Raw genomic sequence first — 23,719 nt, forward strand, 5'->3', positions numbered from 1 at the left:
GCTACTATATACAAACCCCACACTCAGTAGCGCTGATGTTACCTGGTTGGGTAATAAAATATCTGCAAGTTAACAACCAGGCTCAGAGAGCATCAAGGACTCCAGTTCAACCCTGAGCTACATATATTCTCTTCTGTTGGAACACCTAAATGAGGTCATCTTGATTTCCCTTCAATTAATTTACCATAATTTACATATAGATGTCTAAACTAAAAGATTCTATGGAATCTTGCCTCACTTCCAGACAATTTCCACTACAGTATCAGTCCATCAAGCTTGATATTGTCTACTCACTGGCCATGAGACGCAAGCAAATGTTTTTATCAGTGGTTTAACCCAATCTCCTCAAAATAGCCCTGGACATGTTGGCTTACAATTTCAGCCATTCCAGCAACTAAGGTGAAGATTGAGGTATATTAAAGATGCAATCCAGCAGCATCTGGAGTGTATGCTTCCTGCTTCCTAGTGTGGTACACAGGAATTGTATTGTAAAAATATTTTTTTTAAAAAAAACAATGAAATAACATAAGCTGTATAGGAGAATTAAGTGGGATTCCCCTAGCATGGGTCTAACTGGAGAATTAATATGAATTTTAATCATTAGAAGAATATTCGTGTTGACTCAGGACAAAGAAACACAAAATATTTTATGGGGCAACTTGGAGTTGGACTTCCAAGTTGGATAATAACAATAACACTTATATACCGCTTCACAGTGTTTTACAGTCCTCTCTAAGTGGCTTACAGAATCTCCATTTTATTGCCCTCAACCATCTGGCTCCCCATTTTACTGACCTCAGCAGGATGGAAGGCTGAGCCAACCTTGAACCAGTAACTGCCAACTGGGCAGAAATAGCCTGTAGTATTGCATTCTAACCACTGCGCCACCATGACTCTGGTGATTTTTCCTGTGAAGTTTGTCAAGGCCCTTGTACAAATGGTTAACATAAAATAAGATCCTCCTTGCACACAACATTGAACCAACAATTTAAATCTATCCCTTCAATGACTCGATTTGCACATCCATAAAACTACTGTTTTATGACCATGATTTATTGAATAATCTACAATTGGCTGAGTTCAGACAGCATGCTAATTGCATTGGCCAAGTTCATACAGGAAGCTAAATCAAAATGTCTATGGAGATTCTCAATCATCCAGATCATGGTTGTCGCAAAGGTGCTTTTTCAAAAGGCTACTGGACTTTGTTTTTCCTTGAAGACTAAGTTGCCTTTTGAAAAAGCAGCTTTGGGACTAAATCAAAATGAAAGAAATTGTATTATGAGTTTGTGTATTTAGCCATTATCTAAACTTTCTTAATGTATCCCTTTCCTGTTTCAGGATTCTGGTAAATATGGATGATAACATCATTGAACATTATTCCAATGAAGACACTTTCATCCTAAACATGGAGAACATAATGGAGGGTTTCAAGGTCACGTTGACGGAAATCTAGTCTAGACCAGCACAGACCTTGTGAAGTGAAAACATTTTACCATCAAGGAAGGAAGAAATAATAATAAAATCCCCGATTTCATTGATACGGAGAAGAAAGGTTGTTGCAAAACTAAGTTGTAAACAACCACATTTCACTTTTTTGCCACTGGAAACCAATAGGGCAATTATTGACAAGTCTGTTCAAAAGAACATTTCTTCATAAAGTTCCTTATTTATTGCTCTTCACTCTGCAATATGTAAATAATCAGTGGTTCCTATACTTCACGATGTTGCGAAGGAGACAGAGACTTTAAATAAAAACAACAAAAATAGTTAATACAAGAAAAATAATAAGTTGAAGAATAATAGTTCTACTGGGACTTAATCACTAAAATTTCATCCTCTAAATGAATTGCTAGAAAATCTGATAAGTGTTAACAGTGAGCAAAGTGCCTGGTAGTCTTTGCACACCTACTGTATACCAAACTTCTAGTGCTGAGTATCACGTAGCTCAACCATATCCCTCCCTTTGCAGGTCATCTGAGGGCTTTTAAGACTCTCAGATGGCATGTACTTTGTAAGTAAAACACCATCCATTTTAACCTCTGTATATATTTGTTTATAATATGTAATAATATATTTTTCCTATCTGTGTGGATGTGTTTACTGCCACTCTATTCTGTGTTTGGATAAGAAGTTGGCAGAGTTCCTGGCCAAAGAGCAAAGTTCTCTCACCAGCTGTTGATTCTTCGGGGGTTTTGATACCTTCTGTTCAAAGCTTATCCAGGAGCCACATTGGAAAGTTAAAACTCCTTATTATCACAACTAAGATTATTCTTTCCTTGCTATACCAGCTGCTCAGGTCTTCCAATGAGATGTTTTCTGTTATTTTTAGACTAGAACTCCTGTTAAGTCAGGCATTTAACCATACAGAGTAGAACTAAAGGCCATTTGGAGTGCACCAGCTTGAGAGAGTCAGACTTATCCAATGATGTTGCAGTCTTCCAGTTCCTGAAGTATTTTTCCTATCTCTTTTCTCTCTCTCTCTCTCTCTCTCTCTTTCTCGCTATGGTTTTTTTATCCTTGCTGAATTGACGTTCATTTCTGTAGTGCATCATGCAGAGAGTCATCAATGTGGCATTTCTATGTCATTCCCACCAATGGCTGCTACCAATTTTTACCCAACCTTTACTAAACAAAAGTTATTCTTCCATTCAGGTTACCTCTGAAGGATCCTGGCAACAGGAAATCAGTGTGAGTTTAGCAAGATGTTTTATTTTTTGCTTTCATTTTAGGGAAATTCTATGCTTGAAAAACAATAGAAGTATAAAATTGGAAGGCAATTTTGGAATTATGTAGAGTCCAATCCTCTGAATATGCTATACACTGGAGCATGTAAATGCAGGTGGTCCTCGATTAATGACCAGTTGTTTAGTGACCATTCAAAGTTATGATTGACCTTATTAGAGGTCCTGGTTCTGGAGTTCTGCTGACCACACACAGTCACACACACACACACACACATGCCATGTGATCGGATTTTGGGCTGTTTGGCAACCAACCTGCATTTACCACCATATGCAATGCCCTGTGGGCACACAACTACAATTTTCAGTATTTTTTTTGTCAGTTTCTGGCATTTATTTTTCCAACAAAAATGCACATTGAGAAAAATGGGTTCACTTAACAACCACTGCAAAAAAAACTCATAAAATTGGGCATGGGCCCATGATAACTGACTATCACAACTCATGGCTGTAATTCTGGGCTCAATTACAGTTGTATGTTGTGGAGTACCTGTAAAAGATGTAAATACCCCAAGATATATCTAGCAGAGGAGAACCCATCAACTGTTGCATCAGCCCGTTTCATGTTCACACCGTGCTTTCAAAGCATCTCTTAATGTTCAGTTGGTTCTCATACTTCCTTCAGGAGTAACAGAGAATAGTTATTTATGCCCAATAGCTTTCTATATATTTGAAGATAGTTACTTTATAAATGTTTTTCATAACTAAGGGTTGGACTTAGATTTCTAAATACATTGCACAAGTTCAGATTTTTTTTCTTTCTCTTCTTAAAGGTATCAAGCCAAACTCATGATTAGGGCCAGAAATGAATTCATTTGGTTTGCATTTTAAACAAACTGAAATTTAGCTAATGATTAAAATACACTTTTCTGAAGTGTGTAGTTCATAGATGTGTAAAATGCATTTTTTCATGAAATTGTGAACAAAAATTACAGAGTTGGTTTGATCAGATGGTTAAGGGAAGGAGGCTAGAAACTGGGAGACCATGAATTCTAGTCTCTCCTTAGCCATGAAAGCCAGCTGGGTGACTGGACTAGTCCAACTCACCTCACAGGGTTGCTGTTGTGGGAAAAACAGGAGGAGGAAGCTGATGGATATGTTTGCTGCCTTATTTGTGAAAATAATAAAGGCGGGATACAAATAAATAAATGAAATAAATCTCCATTAGGTTAGGGGACATATTTGTAAAAGTGCTGCATAATAGATAAAATTGCAAAGAAAAGAGCATATTAGCATAGAGGCCTGTCCTAGAATATATATCGTTAGTAGTCTTCCAAAAAAAATTAGTGCAACAAACCAAATCATATATATTTGCAAAAATTAGGATCTTAAAAGAATTAACTTCAGTTTCATAAAAATTAAGAGACCGAGAAAAAAAATGAAATTGATGTATTTGCTAGCAGAGTGAGCGCCTGTTACTCGTCCCAGCTTCTGCCAACCTAGCAGTTCGAAAGCACGTAACAATGCAAGTAGAAAAATAGGGACCACTACGTTGGGACGGTAACAGCGTTCCGTGCGCCTTTGGCGTCTAGTCATGCCGGCCACATGACCACGGAGACGTCCTCGGACAAGCGCTGGCTCTTTGGCTTTGAAACGGAGATGAGCACCGGCTCCTAGAGTCGGAAACGACTAGCACGCATGTGCGGGGGAACCTTTACCTTTACCTTTTTACTTTTATACATGAGTCTTGGTCTAGTTTTTTGGCATTGCCGTTCATACTGAAATGCAGTTTGTGAACTGCGTATTTATTGAGAATATTTTACAATATGCATGAAGGTGTTGTTTTTCCTTAATGGACCTAATCCTTTAAAAAATGCTTGCCATATTCTGCATGGATGGCAGAATAGTTTTGGAAAGACTGCAGGTCAGATCCCATCACGTTCGCTATCATCTATTTCCCCTTCCAACTCACTCAACCTGTTGCAGAATTTTTGTCAATATATCTCTAAAGAGGTTTGTTTTGTATGAACCGTTTTTTTCATTTTTTATTGTTGTTTTGTAAAACTATTGTTTCTGAGGAGTCCCACTAGAACGTAAATATAAAAAATGTATAGAGGAATGCTGCTCTTGATGTGAGTCTGTGTACGTATACCGCTTACCATATTTTTTTTTGTTTTCAGTATCTAGTTTGATTTTTGTTTTACTTTGTTGTTTTTAATGGCACTTCCATAGATGGAGCTAATGGGAAAGGACAGAGGTTATGCATGCCAAAAGACCATTGTTTTCATCAGCAGAAACTTCAGGTTAGAACCATTTCCCAGATAAGCCTTGTCCAACATAGTAAGCCTTCAGATCTGTTGAGCAATAGCTCCCAAGTTTTGGAACCTTTCAAAGCAATGATTCCCAATATATGAAAAGAACTGTTTTTCATATATATCCATGTTTTTATAGCATATTGTCTCGTAGAGATTCCTGCTCTGATGATTTATTTGACTGCATGCCTACTATGTTCTGGGTTAGTTGGTTGGTTGGTTAGTCTCCTGGCAACTGCCTGGGCTAGTCCTAGCAATTTTCTTAGCAAGACTTTTGGAAGTGGTTTGCTATTGCCTCCTTCCTAGGGTTATGGACTTCTAGCATTTGATGTATTGTGCTTTGAGCACTATACTAACCTGGATGTTATGATCTGTCCCTTGCCTAAATCACTCCTTATTTTCCAGGCCATGGAATGTGACCTTAAAATTTACTTTCTGGGTCATTCAACCCATTCATCCATTCCTTTTGCCCTCTGCAAGAATGAACAGGTGTAAGAACTTCTCTTTAGCGTGCTGTTGGTAATGGCTGGCTTGCTAATCAGAGAAAAGGCTTTTAAAGGTTTCTTTTATATAAATCAGCTTGATACCAATTTAGAAAAGCACTTGATCTTGCAGGCATTTATTTTTCTTGTAGCATCTTGGGTCTTACATCTTTTTAGGTTTAAAATTTCATTGACTCTTTTGAGTTTTAAAATGTCACAGAAGAAATGTCAGACCTGAGATATAATTAATAGCTTCTTTAACTGTAAATTTGTTTTCAGTTAGAATCTTGTATTTCCAGGTTCAGTCAATGATTTTTCTTTCCTTTTGTAAGAAATCACACTTGTTCTCCACTTGTATACTTGCATAAAATTGGATATCCCTAGAAGTGTAAAGCTTTGATGGCTGATGGATTAAAATTACACAGCCTTTTTATAACAAACTTGCTTTTAAAATGACATATAGTGGTGAGATTCAAATGTTGCTTTGCTTTGTTTTTGATCAAGGGCTGAGGAATCAGCTGTACTTATTGAACACCACTTGGCACCTGCCAAAGACTGCAGAAGCTTCTGTATGCCTCCAGCACTGCAATTCACTACCGCTTGATATGTTGGATAAAAAAGCAGATATCTATCCGCCAAAGTAGATAAAATTGCAGTTTTACAGGAAATTTGCATGTGATAATTTATACATACAGTAGATACAAATTTAGAAATAATTACTGTAGTTGAAATAAAAATAGAGAACAATGCATGACAGGCATACTTTAGGTCTCCTTAACTATTCATAGGCAGCTTTCTTACCCAGAAATCAGCCAGAGTGCCTTCAGCAGAGGATGCCTTATTTAGAGTTTCTTTCAGATTTTGTTCAGCTCCCCCACCCAACCCTGCTTGCAAGTAGGTGTTTCATGGAAATAAAAGAGATTACTGATGTTCTTCTAAATGGAGGTGGAAAACGTGTGTTCTATTGTGCAAGATGGAGAAACCACATATGTTAAACTGGTTCATCCTAAACTAACTTTTCTTAACTAAAGTGCCCTGGTTCATTGATGTTAATTTTTAGATATTCCTACCCGCTTGGCTGTTGATGAGAATTTTGAGTTTTGATATCTGTATTGGTGTTAGTATCTACAGCAATCAGAAGTCATAATGGGTTGGCTTTGTCTAAACGTCTTGTGCAGATTCATTTTGGTGTAAACCATATTTATGATGAAGTTGTACATTCAAAAACCCAGGTTCATCTTGAATTTGGACACAGTTCCTGGTATCTCAGAAGCTTACCAAATTTTAATATTTAATATTTATGCAAATGAAATTATATTTACTCTCTCCTGATCCAATGTGCTGCTTTTCTAGAAGGTCCAACGCACCTCTCAACTGCACAGTTTATTGCTGACTGGATCAGACAAAGCCAATTAATAATGGTTTATTCAACACCTTAGCCAGCTGCAGGAACCAGATCATCTATTAGGTCAAGGAGCAAAGTATCTCAGCAGATTAGGTTATAATGCTGAAAATGAAAAACATTATCTTCTGAAATAAAGATTTTTTATGACCTTGATGGTGCATCTATTAGGGAGTTAGTACAGGGACAATATGTAGCATTCACAGATTTTGCATTTATGTGTTGAGAATATTTTTGTAAATCTGTACAGCTACAGTCTATGTGGACTAGAAGCTACGTTTTAATGAAATTTTCAAGAAGTTAAACATTTAAGCTTTATAACATATGGAATTGAAAAGAATTTCAGATTATACAGGAATGATAACATCAAAAGCTCCAATTATAAGGTGATGCTTTACAGATTTCACCACTGAAAGTTAGTTAATGTCACCCTTTGATTTGTCTAATTGCGAGGGGAGAAAAGGCATGTTATGACTTCTTATCCTAGCAAATTTAATCATTATTATAGGTAAGACTACCGGTTTTTAACTGAACTTTTACTTTTACATGGGAAAATGGGTATATAGAAGCTTAATTTATTTTTTCTTTTGTTATTGATCTCATTGACAAATAAAAATGGCTAAGAACAGACACAGAAACAGTGGACTTACGATTTAAAACTTTCTACCTGTTTATTTTCTTTGGGTCTAATTTGATGTACCTGTTGGAAAGATGCAAAATTCCTCCTGTCATGACAAGGTGATTGCAAAGTGCCATCACATTGCAAAAACTATATGGGAACAGACTTGCTGAAATTTTTTAAATGGATAATATTTGTTAACTGTTCTAACTTTTATGGTTTCCTTCTTCTAATTTCAATTCCTTCTGCAAGATACTGACATAGTGCAAACATGAAAGAGTACTTATGCCAAAAACTCTGTGCAGTGCCCTCATTTCTGGAAAGCAAGCTTTGTGTATAAACATTGTGTGTCACCTAACAATAGTTTTGTAAATGGGAAAGGGGAATCTATAAACATATAAATAATACAGGTTTATATTTTTTGTACATTTTTAAATGGAAAGAAATAAATTTTCATAAAGTATAACAATCTTTTGTTGATCTTTTTCCCCACAGATATTAGTCATTCCTGGGTATTTACTTACATTCCCTCAAAAGCACACACTGAATTATATATTAATTTCTTGGCCCATATCATGCCTGGATTCACACAAAACAATACAACTAAATCTAATTTAAGAATACAGGCAGTCCCCATTTAGTGGCCATTCACTGTTACAACTGTAGTGAAAAAATAATACTACAACCAATCCTTGCTTTTACAACCTTTGGAGATCTGTAAAGCAAAGCAAAGCTGAAATAGGATAATAAAAACATGTTTCACTCAGCGTCCATTTTAATGAGGATTGCTGGCCCCAAATGTGGTCATCAAATGAAGACTGCCTGTATACAGTGCTCATCGTTACAAAACATGCCGTGTCTGAATAAATAAACCGTATTACGGCTTGATTCATGTGAGACAGCAACCTTATTTTAGCCTAGATTGGGACACCAACCTTATTTTAACTTAATCTAATTTCTTATGTGAACCCAGTCACTGAGCGATAAATTAGCCGATCACAGTTTAATCAGTACTCAACCCCAAGAGCTTATATTTCATGTAGGCTTCACTGGCACAACGTTCCAGTCACATGTCCTTATTAATAGTGAGTTATGATTCAAAAGACATTCATCTGGGGCCATGATGGAATGAACAGCAGGTGGGACTTTAACTATAGTTGCTAGGGAAAATCCTTGATTTTCTGTTTGCTATTTGGCCACACTTTAAATTCACATTCATACTCAAACTCAGAGCTGTAGAATTGCAGAAACCAACGGTCTAGCCAAAATGTGGCAGCCAGCAATTAAGTGAACATGCTTTTGACATGCTTATGGGCAAAGCAAAAAACTTAAGTCTTCTTCTAAACTACCAAAAAGCAAGTCCCTGTGCTATCACTTGTCTTTTCCCTCCAACTTCCCTTTTGACAATAATTTTATATCAATTTCTAAAAAGATTGTATATTTTTTTCTGCTAAAGTGGTAGGTCTTTCATACCCCTTTGTGTCAGAAAGCATAAATACTGCATTTATCTGAAAGACCACTTCCATTTTGACTTTTCTGGCCCCTGCAGACATCCATAGGCTATATTAGATGAGGAATATTCAGAATACTTTGAAATCATGCTGGGGCCTTCTGGAAATGATTTTGGTTTTCTTCAAGAAATATGGAACTGAACTTTCCAGAAAGTGTAACCGCAATGGTTAGTTGGAGGGGAACAAAATTTAGGAGTACCATGACAGATAGGATATCTGCATACCTTTCAAAAATATTGGGTTACAGTTATGTATTCATAAAAGGAAAAAATACAATTATAATCAAGTGCAATCAATTATTCCAGTATGAAAAAGTACCATGTCACAAAATGGTATACAATACAAAATTATTTAAAATTCAACATTTAAAAACAACATTTGTTCAGCAGTAATACAGTAAAAAAATCTAACTTTTCTTCAAACAGTATTGTTCATATATTTGGCAGTGTAAAAATACATGATCACAGGTTCACTGTTCTCTCTCTGATTCTATCTCTCTCTTTTTTAAAACCAATCAACAACGTTGTTAAGTGTCTGTATATGTTATACTACACTGCAATATATATTAAAGAACATGTGGGTTCCATTCCACTGCTAAAACAAGTTATAAGGAAAAATGTCTGTCCCACATCAATAAAACAATATCCAAATTTCCCACCTGGTCAGTATCTGTGTGCTTGAATTACTCTCAATTGACTGTAACATTTTTAATTTTGATTCTGATATAAAATCTGAACAATTCAGGGAAAAAAAATTAAACAGATCTAGGAAACACTGGGTTCAGTATAAAAAAAAGTTAAGCATTTTTAAAACCATCTTGCAAGCTGTTGATATTTACTAATTTATCAATGCATGGAATTGAGTTGATAAAAATAATTCAGTATAATAATTTTAATGTGTCCATTTAACATAAAATTATACATCAGCTATTTTCCAGATGGAACCTCCACGTATGTTTTGGATTCCCAGCAGCAAGATGAATAGCACGCTGGCTGAGAATTCTGTAAGTAGCTTTCCAACATATTTCAAGGGCAGGATGGGGAAAGATAATACAAACCATGTGGATAGGAACTTACAGAAATGACAATTTTTCAGGATCAATTTTTGTATGAAAAGACAAGTAAGTAAGTAAGTAAGTAAGTTAGGAAGGAAGGAAGGAAGGAAAGAAGGAAGGAAGGAAGGAAGGAAGGAAGGAAGGAAGGAAGGAAGGAAGGAAGGAAGGAAGGAAGGAAGACTTTTCAGGCAGATCATAATAACAAGTTTCAATTTAAACAAACAAATGGACAAACATGAATGCAAGTTTCCTGTACAAGTAAAAACAACTGTATCATTTGTGCATCATTATAGCAATGGGGTCGAGAGGAACAATCAGTTTAATTAACATGCAGGTCTCAATACTTTTAATAAGCCAAACACTAAGGATTCAGATTTAAGTAGTTTTTTTCCCTTACATTTTACAACAACATGGCTACTACCAACACACAGTAAGATCACACAGTCAGTACTGCTTTAAAATTGCAAATCACACTGTTAAGACTTCCACGGAATTTGCATATCATGTGAATGAGGGACGGGAGAGCTCATCCAAAAGGTAACTAGTCAGTACAATTAAAAGTCATTTTCTGAACAGTAAATACAGAAATACAGATGCATTTCCCAGTGTAGGAAAAATATATTCCAGCGAAAAGCATAGAAAGGGAAACCATGAATACCATGCTTTGGAACACAGAAATTATATTATCATTCATCAAATCAGCTCTACTTCTCAAATGAACTGAGTTATGTTCTACAGATATGCTTTAACGTATCATGCTGAACATTTAAAAACAATATATACTTTTTCACTTGATTCCTGAAAGGAAGTAACACCCACAGAAACCACTCTTATGGATGGATTCTTTAACTTGATCAGAAAGCATGCTACATAGTTTGGATACTGATGAGCACAGGGATGCATGGTTGATTCACACTACACACATAGAAAAAGGGCTGATTTGTAACACCCCCACAGATCTAAGGTCACCCAGGGCTAGTTAACTGTACTCAAGTCCTTCTGAAATCAGAAAGACTCACATTGATCATGATCAATGTGTCTCACAGATGTCAATGAAACACAGTCATGACCAGCTTCCTCTAAATTAGGATCAACACACTGATCTATTTACTGCTATGGACATTCTGTAGATAGCAAAGCAGCATTTATTGTTTTAAATTTGTTCCTGAACCTTTATTCAGTTCTAACATCACATGCGCTATCCTAAAATAACTGAGAATAAAATCCAAAATGTGTGGTAATACTGGAAATTAAAGCCACACTCCCCCAAGCTTTGTATCAGTGTCTCCAAAAGATTGCAATCAAAATCCCACAAAAGCAAATGGGAGTTGATCTAAATTTAATATTTACTTGCAAAGGCCTAAAATAAAGCCACATATATTAAAAAGAAAACCTGAAATGTATTTCAGGTGTATGCTTGCATATATGCTTGGGTGAAAATATCTCAAAATTTGGCATGAATTGTTTATTTTTGATAAATCAGCTCTTCAACAAGAATAAAGAAAAAGAATGTCTTTGCACTCTCTCAGGGTTGCCAGCATTGCATCAAGTTGTCAGAGCATGGATACCTCTGGACTGACAATGCACATCCCTGTTTAAATGGCACTTAAGACTGAGTTATGGGTCAAAGGCAACCATCTTGTAATTGGTCTCTAAAAGCAAGAGACTTCCCTCCATCTTCTTTCTGACACAGTTGCTGACAGTTGATTTAAGACAAAACATGTAAGCTAAGAAAAGTCTGCCTCTTATGCCTGATCACAACTTTTTCCCATTCAGAGATGTCCATGCAGTGGATGTAAAGATGGTGGCCACAACTGTGTAATGGAAGACCTGAGCTTTTTTACCCGCACCAGGGGCACACATTACATGAATCAGGTCAAGAATTCCACAACTGTCCCCTCCGCCCCCCCGGCCCCAGTAGACATCCATGCTTCCCACTGGATCCTACTTTTTATTGGAACATTGCAAATATGAGCTCATAAATTGAACGCAAGTGCTGGTCAACTGTATCCAGGGAACCTAGGAAAGGTAGGCTATTTTTTCTTTTTCTGCAAACTCTTGTTTGCTGGGGATTCTGAGTAATGTGGAGAGAACTGCAGGGTACAAGAAAACATTACTGTTGGAAATTTCCTACTCTTCCTCAGGGAAGGGAGAGGAGTATTCTCCTAGATTCCTATTTATGTTCCACAAACAAAGGGGATCTAAGACGACTCACTGCAGCCAACTTGCCCTGGCCAACTCACCACAGCCACCTCATCGCAGGACAACTCGCCATGGGACAATTTGCCATACAACAAGAATTACACTAATATCAAAGAAATGATGGAATATAATCATTAAAGAAAGGGTGCCAAAGGAGGGACAAAATGAAATGTGAAATGACAAAAAATAAAATAATTTTTAAATTGTTTTAAATAATTAAATTGAATTGTTGACTTGTTCCACGGCGAGTTGTCCTGTGGCAATTTGGCTGTGATGAGTTGGCTGCAGCAGGTTAGTTGTGGTGAATTGGCCACGCGTGTTGGCTGCAAGTGGTCCCATTCTGAACAAAGGAACCCTCCTATTTCCAGAACACCAATTTGGAAGGAGCAAGGAAATGTTAATATACCAGTTAAAATCTAGCCTTACTTCTCTTCCTTGCAGCTGTTCTCAGAACTTTTGTATTAGTATCCAAATGGTTTCTGCTTCCAACCATTAATATAAAAATGTATTTTGTTCTTCATATTTTAAATAAGCAGAAAGGAAACCACACACTAAGTCCCTAAATCATGAAACAAGGCTCTGGGCCAAAAGATTTGCCAAGCATCCAAGCTGAACACAGCTGCTTAAACAAAAGGCAATGTTTAAACAAAAAAAGGGGGGAACCCCAACACATCTGGATGCTTTTTAGAAAGAACAAATTGTGGTCATACCCTTGCATGACCTCAATTAGACCTTTGGTAGATTTACTTTTTTATTTTGAAATCAACTATTGAAATAAATTATTTAAAATGGTCTTAAGCAATCTTATGAACACCCATTACTTCATAAAGCAAACTATTTTAGAAATTTAGCCAGAAATGCTTTAAATTTACAATGATGGGCTTCTGAAACTCATCATTAAAGAATGGCTAAGTTCCATCCTAACTTTTAATACAATGGAACTACTACATCAAATACTGTAATCAGGTGGATTAGTGAAAATGCAAACCATTTACTGTCTGTTTTATATACAGTTTTACCTTGCCAACATTATGTCCATTATTTCAATAAAAATATTAAGCATAAATTTGTTAGGTGCTCAGTATTCTTAAAAATAAAAAAATGTTTCTGGGCTCTGGCTTTTTATTTTTAGAAGAAAAATAACACACTGCCTCATAACAGCACAAAGCATTTTGCAGAGTGTAATTCTTCATTGCAACACTTGGATGTGGAACAAACAAATTGATTCTCAGCTCTGTAAATTCACAACTGAGAGATCATGTATAATTTCCCCATCCCCTCCCCCATTTTTTATTGTAAATCCAATTTTAGTAGCCAAAAAATAAAATTCAGAAGCATGATTCTTCAACTCTTTGGGGATAAACTTTACATATCTCTTCATGAACGCTTCAAAGCCTCCTAAAAGACAAAACCTCTAACAAGTTTCAGCTCTGACTCTTCCAAGGTCATGAGTGTTACATCTCTTATGGTTTTCAGAGGCCAAAAAGAAGCAATTAAAAAAAAAGGCCTCATATCTAAACCTTCAGCCAACCCTGAGTTAAATGCTCAGGAGAGGATATATCCAACTTCCTTTTTGGGTGGAATTTATAAAATAATGAAGTAAAACCCAAATAAATATTTAAAAAGGAATCCTTCTTACCATAAATAGTGCTAATCATCTCACAACCAACACCTTGGTTGAAATCTTTTTCACAAGCCATTTCCTTACCGAAACAAATTTAACAATTTAGGTAGAAAGGAACTATTGTTATTTACAAACAGTGCCTCCTTTCCCACCTAACTATGCCAATAAGGTATTCCCTTTCATCTGCATTTCAAGGCACAAACTGCCCCCTTAACCAGCTTATTCCCTAGTTCTGAACTGAAGCTGCTGCCTAACAAATCATGAAACCAGGCAGTTGCTTTGGGAAGAGTTCCAAAATGTTTATAAACTCCATTGTGTCCATCCATTTATCTTCCACATAGCTAAAGTTTTTTTAGAAGGGATTTCAAGGAGATGCAGGGAAAGATAACTATATAATAAAACAGTTACCTTTGGACAAAAATCACAAAACATTTTTTAAAAAATCCATTATGTATGTGTGCAGGTGTATCTCTCTGTGTGTGCGTGTGCGCACGCAAATATAGATATATGTATAAATACATTACAAATGGTATCCTGTATTTTAATTAAGACCTACACGAGTCCTATATTTTGTGTCTTTGGAGGTGCAGCTCAGATCTGCCCTTTTGCAAAAGTGCCGTCACATGGTGAGCATGATGAATTTGGAAGAAACACTGGCTGTTTTACAAGTTACTTCTGGGGTATGAAAATTATTGAGGTGGGTAAATCTACTTTGAGAGAATTCTTCCCCTCCCTCCAGAATTGCAGCCCCATCAATCTCCTCCTTTGGTGCCAAGTGCTTAAATCATGTAATTTCCTCAGACCCCTTTCCATTCGAATTGGGGCAAAACTACATGTTACAAAGCAAATGCTAGTATTGTGTAAGAAATGGGATCGCAGCACAACAATGTTAGCCTCTTCCAATTCTCCATTGCAATATATACCCTTTTCATACCAGTGGGACTCCAAAATCATTAATGATGGAAGAAATTGCCTTGGCAAGATAATCTGGCTGGTGCATAAATAGTTAAAGATATGGATGTCCTCTCTGCCAGCTGATTCTCCTTTTTGCATGTACTTCCAGATCTCCAGTTCTTCCCTGGAACAATGCCTTGTTTCCCATTTCTATTGTTTTTCTAAAAGCCAAGCTTCAAGTGAAGCTGAAGAGGGAAATGGCTTTGGTGTGGCAGTAGAAGAGGAAAAAGATTATGTATAACCATGTCTTTCCTGCCTGCTGATTCCTACTCTACAAATCTGTCTTAGTAAAGTTACATGCTTAGAAAATATGTTTTCAATTATATTGGAACTACTGATTCTCCTCAACTAAGTACAAACAAAATAAGACTTTGTAATAGGCAAGTACAATATTCTAATGTTTGTCATCGAATCCTGTCATTTCCCTGAAGTTCTTCAAAGCAAGAGGCCTTCCAGATTAAAAAAAAATGCTTTCATTCTCTCCTACCATGGCATACATTACTGCCAATATTTAGCTCACTTTTTCTTCAGCTCAGTTCTCAATTTGCACAATTACTCTTCCTGATTCAAGATGCTAAATGACCATCAAGATAATGATAAATAAAAATAAAACCCTCCTCTACCCTTTCTCCAAATGAATCTGTTAAGGATAAGAAATTTCATTTGTAGAATCTGTTTTTTTAAGAATAGTGGAAATATTTTTATGATCTGTACAAACCCAACATTTTCTATAATGTTACAAACTGTATGGCATCTCTGAAGGATACAGCTCAAGCTAGTATTAATTATTCCTTATAATTAATTCTATTATAGTTCACAGCTTTGCAGACAAAACATTAATTATGTGTTATTTAAATTTAGCTCCATGGTGCCATTGGTCCCTTTGTTGTAACATTCAGACTGGAGGATTGAACTCACCATCATTTAGAAAAGGAATTTCATATCTCATATACTGATCACTAAGGATTTCTTAAAATGAATGCACATATTTAATTTACCATCTTGGCTTCTGTATTGGAAAATAAGATTTGCAATGATTTCTTCAGTACCAGTAGTAGTACTTCTGTTGCTGTTATGGTCCATTGAAATAATCTTGATTCCTGATGACTGCGGAGATAAGTCTTGACAACATTTTTGGTAATAGCCTGCCAACGCTTTCTTTCTAAGTGTGAGAGAGACTGGTCCAGAGTCAGCCAGCTGGTTTCCATGTCTAAGGCAAAACTAGAACTCAAATTATCTCAGCTTCTAATCTAGCACCTTAGCCAGAAGACCAAACTGGCTCTTCATGTACTTCATTTACTTGCAGCTACAAATTTAACCCTAAGTCATAGCATAAGGTAGTTTTTGAATACCTTTAAGGAAAATGTATAGTGAATAACAACAGCCTATGTCTAACCTGTATTAGACGTAGTAATAGAAATTTGTATATAAGGAGTCTTAATCCTAGATCTCATATAAGCATTCTCCCTGGTAAATGCATTAAGCTCCCCAAGATCACTAGCCTCTTTATTCACTAGAATGATATAAAAAAATCTTGTTTGGCATTCCCCAATATTGGAAGGTACATGGTAGCTATTGGGGCCAAGACACTCATTAAATGGAATGTAGCAGACACGGAACAGCATCTGGATCTAGCCAAGTCCCCAATTCAACAGGTAATCCCCAATGGCATGCCTAACTAAACTTGAAGCACCTAATCAACAGAGAGTTTTTACTCTGGAATGATGTCATCCAGAGAGATGATGCCCCTGTGCTACCAGACATGTACTTCTCCACTGCCTCTTTTGCAAAGACATTCATATTAGCCTTATCTCTCCACTACGGCATACATACTCAGAGTGCACAGGACAAATCTATCCCTTTGTGCTGCTTTTATATGCTAACCTTGCTATCACATCGAATATTGCCAGGTTCTGTGCAGCAGTGCTAAACGTCCATCAGATGTTCCATAAACTAATAATAATGAGCATTTAGTTCGTCATACAAGTATGCTCTGTACTGTGACAGATTTAGTTTGCCACATGCAAACCTTCATGCTCCCTTACACCCATCTGATGCTTCTACCCCTCCCGTTAGATTTGTTTTAAACTTCTGTTTTTATATACAGTATACTTTGTTTCATAGCTTTTGGGTTTTTTATTATCACTTGATGTTTTAACTGACTGTACCCCATCCTCCTTATGCTGATCTTTGACCATAATAAAGATTTGATTGATTGATGGCAGTTATTGGCTGACTTCAGTCTTCTCCACATGTGTCTCAGACCCTACAAAGTTTTGGAACCAGCTTAGAATTGGCAAATTAGACATAACTTAAGGCATAAACCAATTAGGAAATAAGTCCTATTCATACTCAGTGATACACAGGCCACAGATAATTACAATTTGAAAAAGGACAATTGCACTCTCTGTAATCCAAAATGCATTTTAGAGAGAGTGTAAGCACAACTTCTTCATGGCTGTCCATGAGGAAAGCAGATAATGCCACAAAAGAAGGCAAAGGTAACCTTAAAAAGGCAACATCACCCATGAATGTTGTTCTGGCAAAGAGATATATGAGTCAAAAGAAACAAACCAGAAAGACACAAAGTAATACAATCATCAATTTTAAAACTGTCCAGCACTACTGGGATCACATTGAAGGAGACGGACAATAGATGGGTCACTTTTGGCTCCTCGAATGAACTCTTCCAGAGAAAGTTTTCCTACAAAACAAACAGAGATGCTGGTTTGGATTTTCAAAATAGATATAAATCATCAGTATCTATAAGTTCACATAGTATGCTGGGCCATAAGTTGTGATTAAAAAATACAGTGGTACCTTTGAATCAACTACTATGAAACTCATCAAATTTGGTACCCAATGCATTTTGACATGAAAATTTTCTCCTGGTACTCATTGTTTGTTTGGTACTCACTGCAAAAGCTAGAACTTGTCAATGTCGGCTGTCTTGTGACTCATTACATTATACCTTATGGAAAAACCCTTATGTTTGGTACTCATCGTTTCTCCCAGAACCAATTAATGATGAGTTTCAAGGTACCACTCTACTTTGTTCTCCCAACATGCTAATTCAAAACAAAACATATTATAATTTAACATGCCAGTCCAATTCATGCAACATATTGAGTCATAATTTATTTGGTTTAATCCCTGTGATTTGTAAACTACATTTTACGGTTTAATATGTAATGCAAATTCAGCCAGCACATACAAGCACGTATAACCCTATCACTCCTTTCCTTAAAAATAACATCTTGATCTTAAGCATCATATGATTGCCTCTATATATGAAATTTCTGCAGTGTTGAACTGTTACTGAATTTGTGAAGGAGGCAACCACAACTTCTACCATACCACCCATTTTTCCAACTGATCTTTTGAATCATACCTCTTACCCGGCATTGTTTAGCATATTTGTACTATAATCCCTTTCCAGGTGAGGACAAGGTAACCTTTTGGTATAAATGATCAAGAGAAGCTAATATTCAATAGCAAATTTAAATATAAACCTCTGCCTTACACCAGTTCAGATATTGTTGAAACAGCTTATTATTGTGCACTGTAAGCTTCTCCAAACTACAGACTTCTCAAAGTGCTGGACTACAACCCCAGAACATCCAGAAGGTCATATTGGGAAAGCTTGGTCTGTTCAGATTGGCACTGGTTCTCCTGAATCTTACCCATTTGCTCTTAAATTACAGATGCCAAAGATTGAATCTGAGACTCCTTCTTTGTGGAAGATGATCTTTATTACTGAGAAATGGTTCCTGCTTCAAAAGTGTCCTAGTCTACATGATTGTTAAATCATCCCCATTACTCAAAAACTGAGAAATATCAACTTTGATTGCAGTAATTAGTTATGGGGTACTTGGCATCTGCAAAAACTGAATAGTTCAGGTATGGCTTAGGTAAACAAAACCCCTCCGTAGTTCATACAAGTAGTAAAGGCTTCCCAAAATTGATCTGTTACTTTGAAAGTGAAAAATGACCTACACTTCAGGAGAAGAATAAAGTTTTGAGTCAACCAAGACACTGAGGTAACAGAGCACAATGATGCTAAGAGGGAGAATTGGAAGACACATCTATAGCTTTCATAACAGCATTATAAAATATCTTTCCAATTGGATTGTAATGCTATTAATTTTTAAAAAATTTTTTAAAATGGTTTCCATACAACCATAAAAAAAGATTTTTCTTTCTTACTCCTAGATTTGGAAGCAGAAGCCATATTTAAAGGAACTGAGGAATGGATTTTAGCTGTAATGCTTCAAGGATTTGTCATGATGTGCCATTATAACTGGGATTTGTGAAGGGGTATGGGGGGGAGTTTATGAATAGATAGATAGATACCCTTGTTTCCCCAAAAATAAGACCCGGTCTTTTTTTTGCCTCCAAAAGAGGCACCAGTTCTTACTTTTGGAGGGTATCTTTTCAACGGTCTCACCTCGTGGCGGTAGCAGACCGACACCCCTGCCCAGCTCCAGATTGATGCGTGTGGCACACACACCCCAGCATCCAGAAGGCATTTGTAGCCGAAAACCAACCTACAGATTCAATCCATAGCTCGGTTCTTGGCTGCAGAGGCCTTTCCGGAAGGCATCTGATGGCTAAATGCAGGTGTGGGGAGGGTGCCGTGGCTTCAGTCTGGAGCTCCATTCTCAGCTGCCAAGGCATTTCCTGAAGGCCTATGATGGCAGAATGGAGGCTGGGGGTGATGCGTGTGAGTGGTGGTGAGTGGCCACAGAAGAAGTGGGCCAACGAGGCAAGGCAGGTGTTGATTCATGGAAGGCCTGGCTGCAATAGTAAGAGTGTGCAGGGCGCGTGGGGCAGCTCCACCTCCCCACTCCAGCTTGATTTTTAGGTGTGCACCTCACCCCAAAAACTAGGGCTTATTTTTGGGGTAGGGCTTATAGGAGGCCCACCCCAAAAATCAAGCCAGGTCTTATTTTCAGGGTAGGTCTTACTTTTGAGGAAACACGGTACTGGCTTAAATCTAAATCCTAATATTTATATGAGTAATGGGTAGAGCTGCAAGACAGCAACCTAACAAGAAGCAGTATTTGGGTTACCAAAACTTTTTCACAATAACACAAACAGTCATTCTTTCACAGGGGTTTATTGCTGGGTCTATGAATTAGTGGCATAGTCCTACTTATTCAAGTCTGCTCTTCAAACGGCACTGAGAGTTCAGAAACAACAGAAGTTAAAAGGAAGATAATTGAAAGATAATTTACCGTCTCTGTTGGTATCCATCTGGCGGAAGATTTTCTCAGTTCTTTTCTCTGGTGTTGATTCATCTTCTGGCATCTTCATAACTGAAGAAACCATCTTGTAGATTGCCTAAAAATGGAATATGAAAAGTAAGGGTCTAGAGTTCCATAATTTCAGAAACCTCTATGGGAATTCTGTACATTGGCAAACCTATCCCAGGTAGCTTTCAGAAGTTTAGGTAACTGAAGCTTCCTGTTCTATCCGAGACTTTACAGATATACCACACAATTCTCATTATATGCTGAATGCAAATAAGGGCTCATTATTTACAGCATTAATTACTGAACAGTGGGAGTAAAGGTTAATGACCAATCCAACACGTAATCAAATTGTATGTTTCTTGCAAAGAATGGTATTGTGTTTATTTACTGTAAAGATTCAGTATATTCTACATTTAAAATAAAGGAAACCAATAAAGTGTCCTTAAAAGGATTACTGTACAACTATAAAACTCTAACAGAAGAAAAGTCTTATCTGAAAAAAATTAGATTGACAATTTTGTTTAAAAGGAGTAATGCCATACCATTTCTGGAAAGTAAACCCTACTGAAACTAGCAGATTTATGTGATGCAGGTATACATAAAGTTGGGTTGCAAGTATAATAAACATGTCCTCCTGGGCATCCCTTAAGGCAGGGGTGTCAAACTGCCGGCCCGTGGGCTGGATGCGTCATGAAGAAACTGCGCCCATCCCACTGCCGGCAATGGGGGAAAAGCTCCGATACGTCGCAGGTTTGACATGTCTGCCTTAAGGAAATCCTATTCCCTCCCATGAAGGAACAAGTCCACTTAAATATGTTCTGAAATGAAAGGATACTGACATGTGGTTGAATCTTAGAAATATATATGAGACTCTTAACCATGAAATCCTAGATATCTCCATTCAAAATTAGTCTTGGTAATTATAGTTATTCTCAATTAACTCAGTACAGGACTACAACCCTATCTTACATATATATATATATATATATATATATATATATATATATATATATATATATATATATATATATATATATATGTATGTGTGTATGTGTGTATGTGTGTATGTGTGTATGTGTATGTGTATGTGTATGTGTATGAAAGAGTTAATTAGCAAGGTCCATTCAAAAAGCCTTGACAAATACTTAAACATACATTTGCCTTGCCTTCCAGCTAATAAAAGAGAGAAAGAACCCGTGGCTCAGGAAGTTAAAACACTGCCTGATATATAATCAGCCCAGGTTCGAATCTCAGATAAAGGGTATGACTAACTGATGAGAACATAAAGAGTTCGAAATGATCATCTTAGCCTCCCAAATTCTTTATTAGCAATTTGAATAATTTGCACAAATAATGAGCTGTCATAAGTTGACTATGTCCTGTGGATAAGCCCTGAGTCGGGCCAAAACAGGAATGAAAGAGTTAATTAGCAAGGTCCATTCAAAAAGCCTTGACAAATACTTAAACATATATATATATATATATATCCTCTAGTAAACTAGTATATTAGCTCCACCTAGACTGGAGATCTTTGCATTTAGAAAAAAATACTGGTATATTAGTTTCTCCTATATTAGATATCTAAACAAATGTTTATTTATCAGTTTTTATTTCTAAATTCAACTGCTACTCAGTGATGTCAAATTAATAATAAAGTATAAATGCAAAGTAGTAAATATCATTTTAAATGTCACACATAATTGAACAGATAAGCAAAAATCTGTATGATCACTTATTGATGGCAGGAAAGTGACACAGAAAATGTTTTGCCCTCTAGCAGTCATTCAGATTTTTGCAGCAACCACTTATGGTGACCTTAATTGAGTCACTAGGAAAAACTGAATATTGAAGAGAAACAGCATCAGGAAAGAGACTGCCTTACAAGTCACAGGAAAAATGCTAATACAGCTCTTCTTCAGGTTGGAGAAAACTTAGTTATAAGAGAATAGCTTTATTATTCTCTTACTATATGTGAAAATAGCCTTTAATAGTTTTCTGAAAATAAGCAAATTTTTTCCCCGCTGCAATTTCTACCATATGTCCCACACTCTATCTAAGTTCATCTATATTCAAATACAGAAGAAATTCAGATTGCTTCCTGGTAGACTGGTCCAAACTGTCTCTTCACTTCCCTTCCTTCACCTTGCCATTATTGTGGGCAATTCCAACAAATACAATGATAACGACACAAGTTGCCAAAAATAATAAAAGCTTAAGCTTGGGAACTCTAATATGAAAACAAATCAGCAGGTAACAAAGACAATCTCAACAACAGCTCTTCATTAAAAATACGAATTTCAGAAAGCCAGTTAAAATAGGCTATTTATAGAACTACAAAAAATAGTTGCTATAGGCTAAAATAAATGTCTAAGAAAATTTTTCTGACATGTGACATTATTTATTCCCCCCAGAAGCACATTGGAAACTCAAGAGCTTGTGGTACCAGATGCCACAATTTTGTTGGCCCACGTCTCATCTGAGACTGTATTAATGGCCATCAGGGAATCCTCTGGCCTCAATTCCACAGAAGGGACATGAAATAACATTACTTTAGCCTGCTAACTGGCGTAGTTGAAACATTTATACTAAAACTTTATCTCAGATATTCTTGGGTGGTGAAATCCACCTGTTATTGTTTAAATGGTGGTAGCAACAGCACAAAGAAAACACTTCAAAAGAGGCAAAAGAAGGCAGGTATCAGCTCAAGGAACAGAACAACTTTAAAGTTGATGAAAGGAAAGAATGCAGCACAAGTAGAGAAATGAAGGTAGGAAAATTCAGTCCTCTATATGACAAAAAGATAATGGGGACAATGTTATCTATCACGTTTTTATCCCAACAAGAATAATCAGGATTTCCAAAGCTTACTCCAAGTATTGAAATTGTAGATCAGATTGGGAAAGGTGATCTTTACAATAACATGGTAAAGTAAGTCAGGCTGAAGGTCTTCCACTGATTTCTGATTTGAACCTTTGTCACTTCAAGTGCTAATCCAAGGTTAACTGCTACAACATATTGGTTTTTCACTAGTTTGGCTATAACCAGGGCTTTTTTTCTCATAGAACGCTCAGAACGGAGTTCCGGCACCTTTTTTGGATGGAACCTTGTAGGGTAGGCAAGGTGAGTTGTATGACATGTGTGAGTTCCGGCACCTTTTTCTTTTACAAAAAAAGCACTGGCTATAACCATCCGTACTGCACGCACACATACTAGCCAAATAAGGAATCAAAATTCTGTAATACAAAGTAGACCACCGAGAGAATAGAATTTTCTAATTGCCTTGATTTTCTAATTGCCTTGGTCATTATAGATCTCCTTTTCAGTTAAGCTGACAGCCATTGTTTTTTGGTTACACAGGGAGGGATGACAGCTGGCAGAATGACATAATTTACCAATTGAAATATGGAACACTTAGATAAAACAGAATTTGCGCTGAGAATCCAATTTTTTATTTAATGGTCTTCAGAAGGAGACACATCTGAATATCCTGGCAGAGATAAGATTTTTCTTTCTACTCTAGGCAGTGATTAAATATTAATATTAAATTACATTTTTATAGTGAAGAGAACATGATAATTCAAGAATGCTAAAAAATTTATTCATTGTTTGCATAGTGAAAG

General features: G+C 36.6%; 2 protein-coding genes across 2 annotated transcripts in view; one reads left to right on the top strand and one right to left on the bottom strand.

Annotated features, from left to right (window-relative positions):
* GRHL2 (grainyhead like transcription factor 2) overlaps positions 1-1,952 on the top strand; it is a 93,483-nt gene extending 91,531 nt beyond the window's left edge. Inside the window, exon 16 of the mRNA XM_083358557.1 lies at positions 1,342-1,952. Within this exon, the coding sequence (XP_083214683.1) occupies positions 1,342-1,456 (115 nt within the window). The 3' untranslated portion in view covers positions 1,457-1,952. The remainder of the gene's footprint in view (positions 1-1,341) is intronic.
* Positions 1,953-5,243: 3,291 nt separating this feature from the next.
* The window catches only part of NCALD (neurocalcin delta), a 67,297-nt gene continuing 48,821 nt past the window's right edge, over positions 5,244-23,719 (bottom strand). Inside the window, exons 3-4 of the mRNA XM_083361235.1 lie at positions 20,082-20,187; positions 5,244-17,548 (exon numbers count right to left, since the gene is read on the bottom strand). Of these exons, the coding sequence (XP_083217361.1) occupies positions 17,451-17,548; positions 20,082-20,187 (204 nt within the window). The 3' untranslated portion in view covers positions 5,244-17,450. The remainder of the gene's footprint in view (positions 17,549-20,081; positions 20,188-23,719) is intronic.

The sequence above is a fragment of the Vipera ursinii genome (genome assembly GCF_947247035.1).
Source record: "Vipera ursinii genome assembly, chromosome: 3".
Classification (NCBI taxonomy): domain Eukaryota; kingdom Metazoa; phylum Chordata; class Lepidosauria; order Squamata; family Viperidae; genus Vipera; species Vipera ursinii.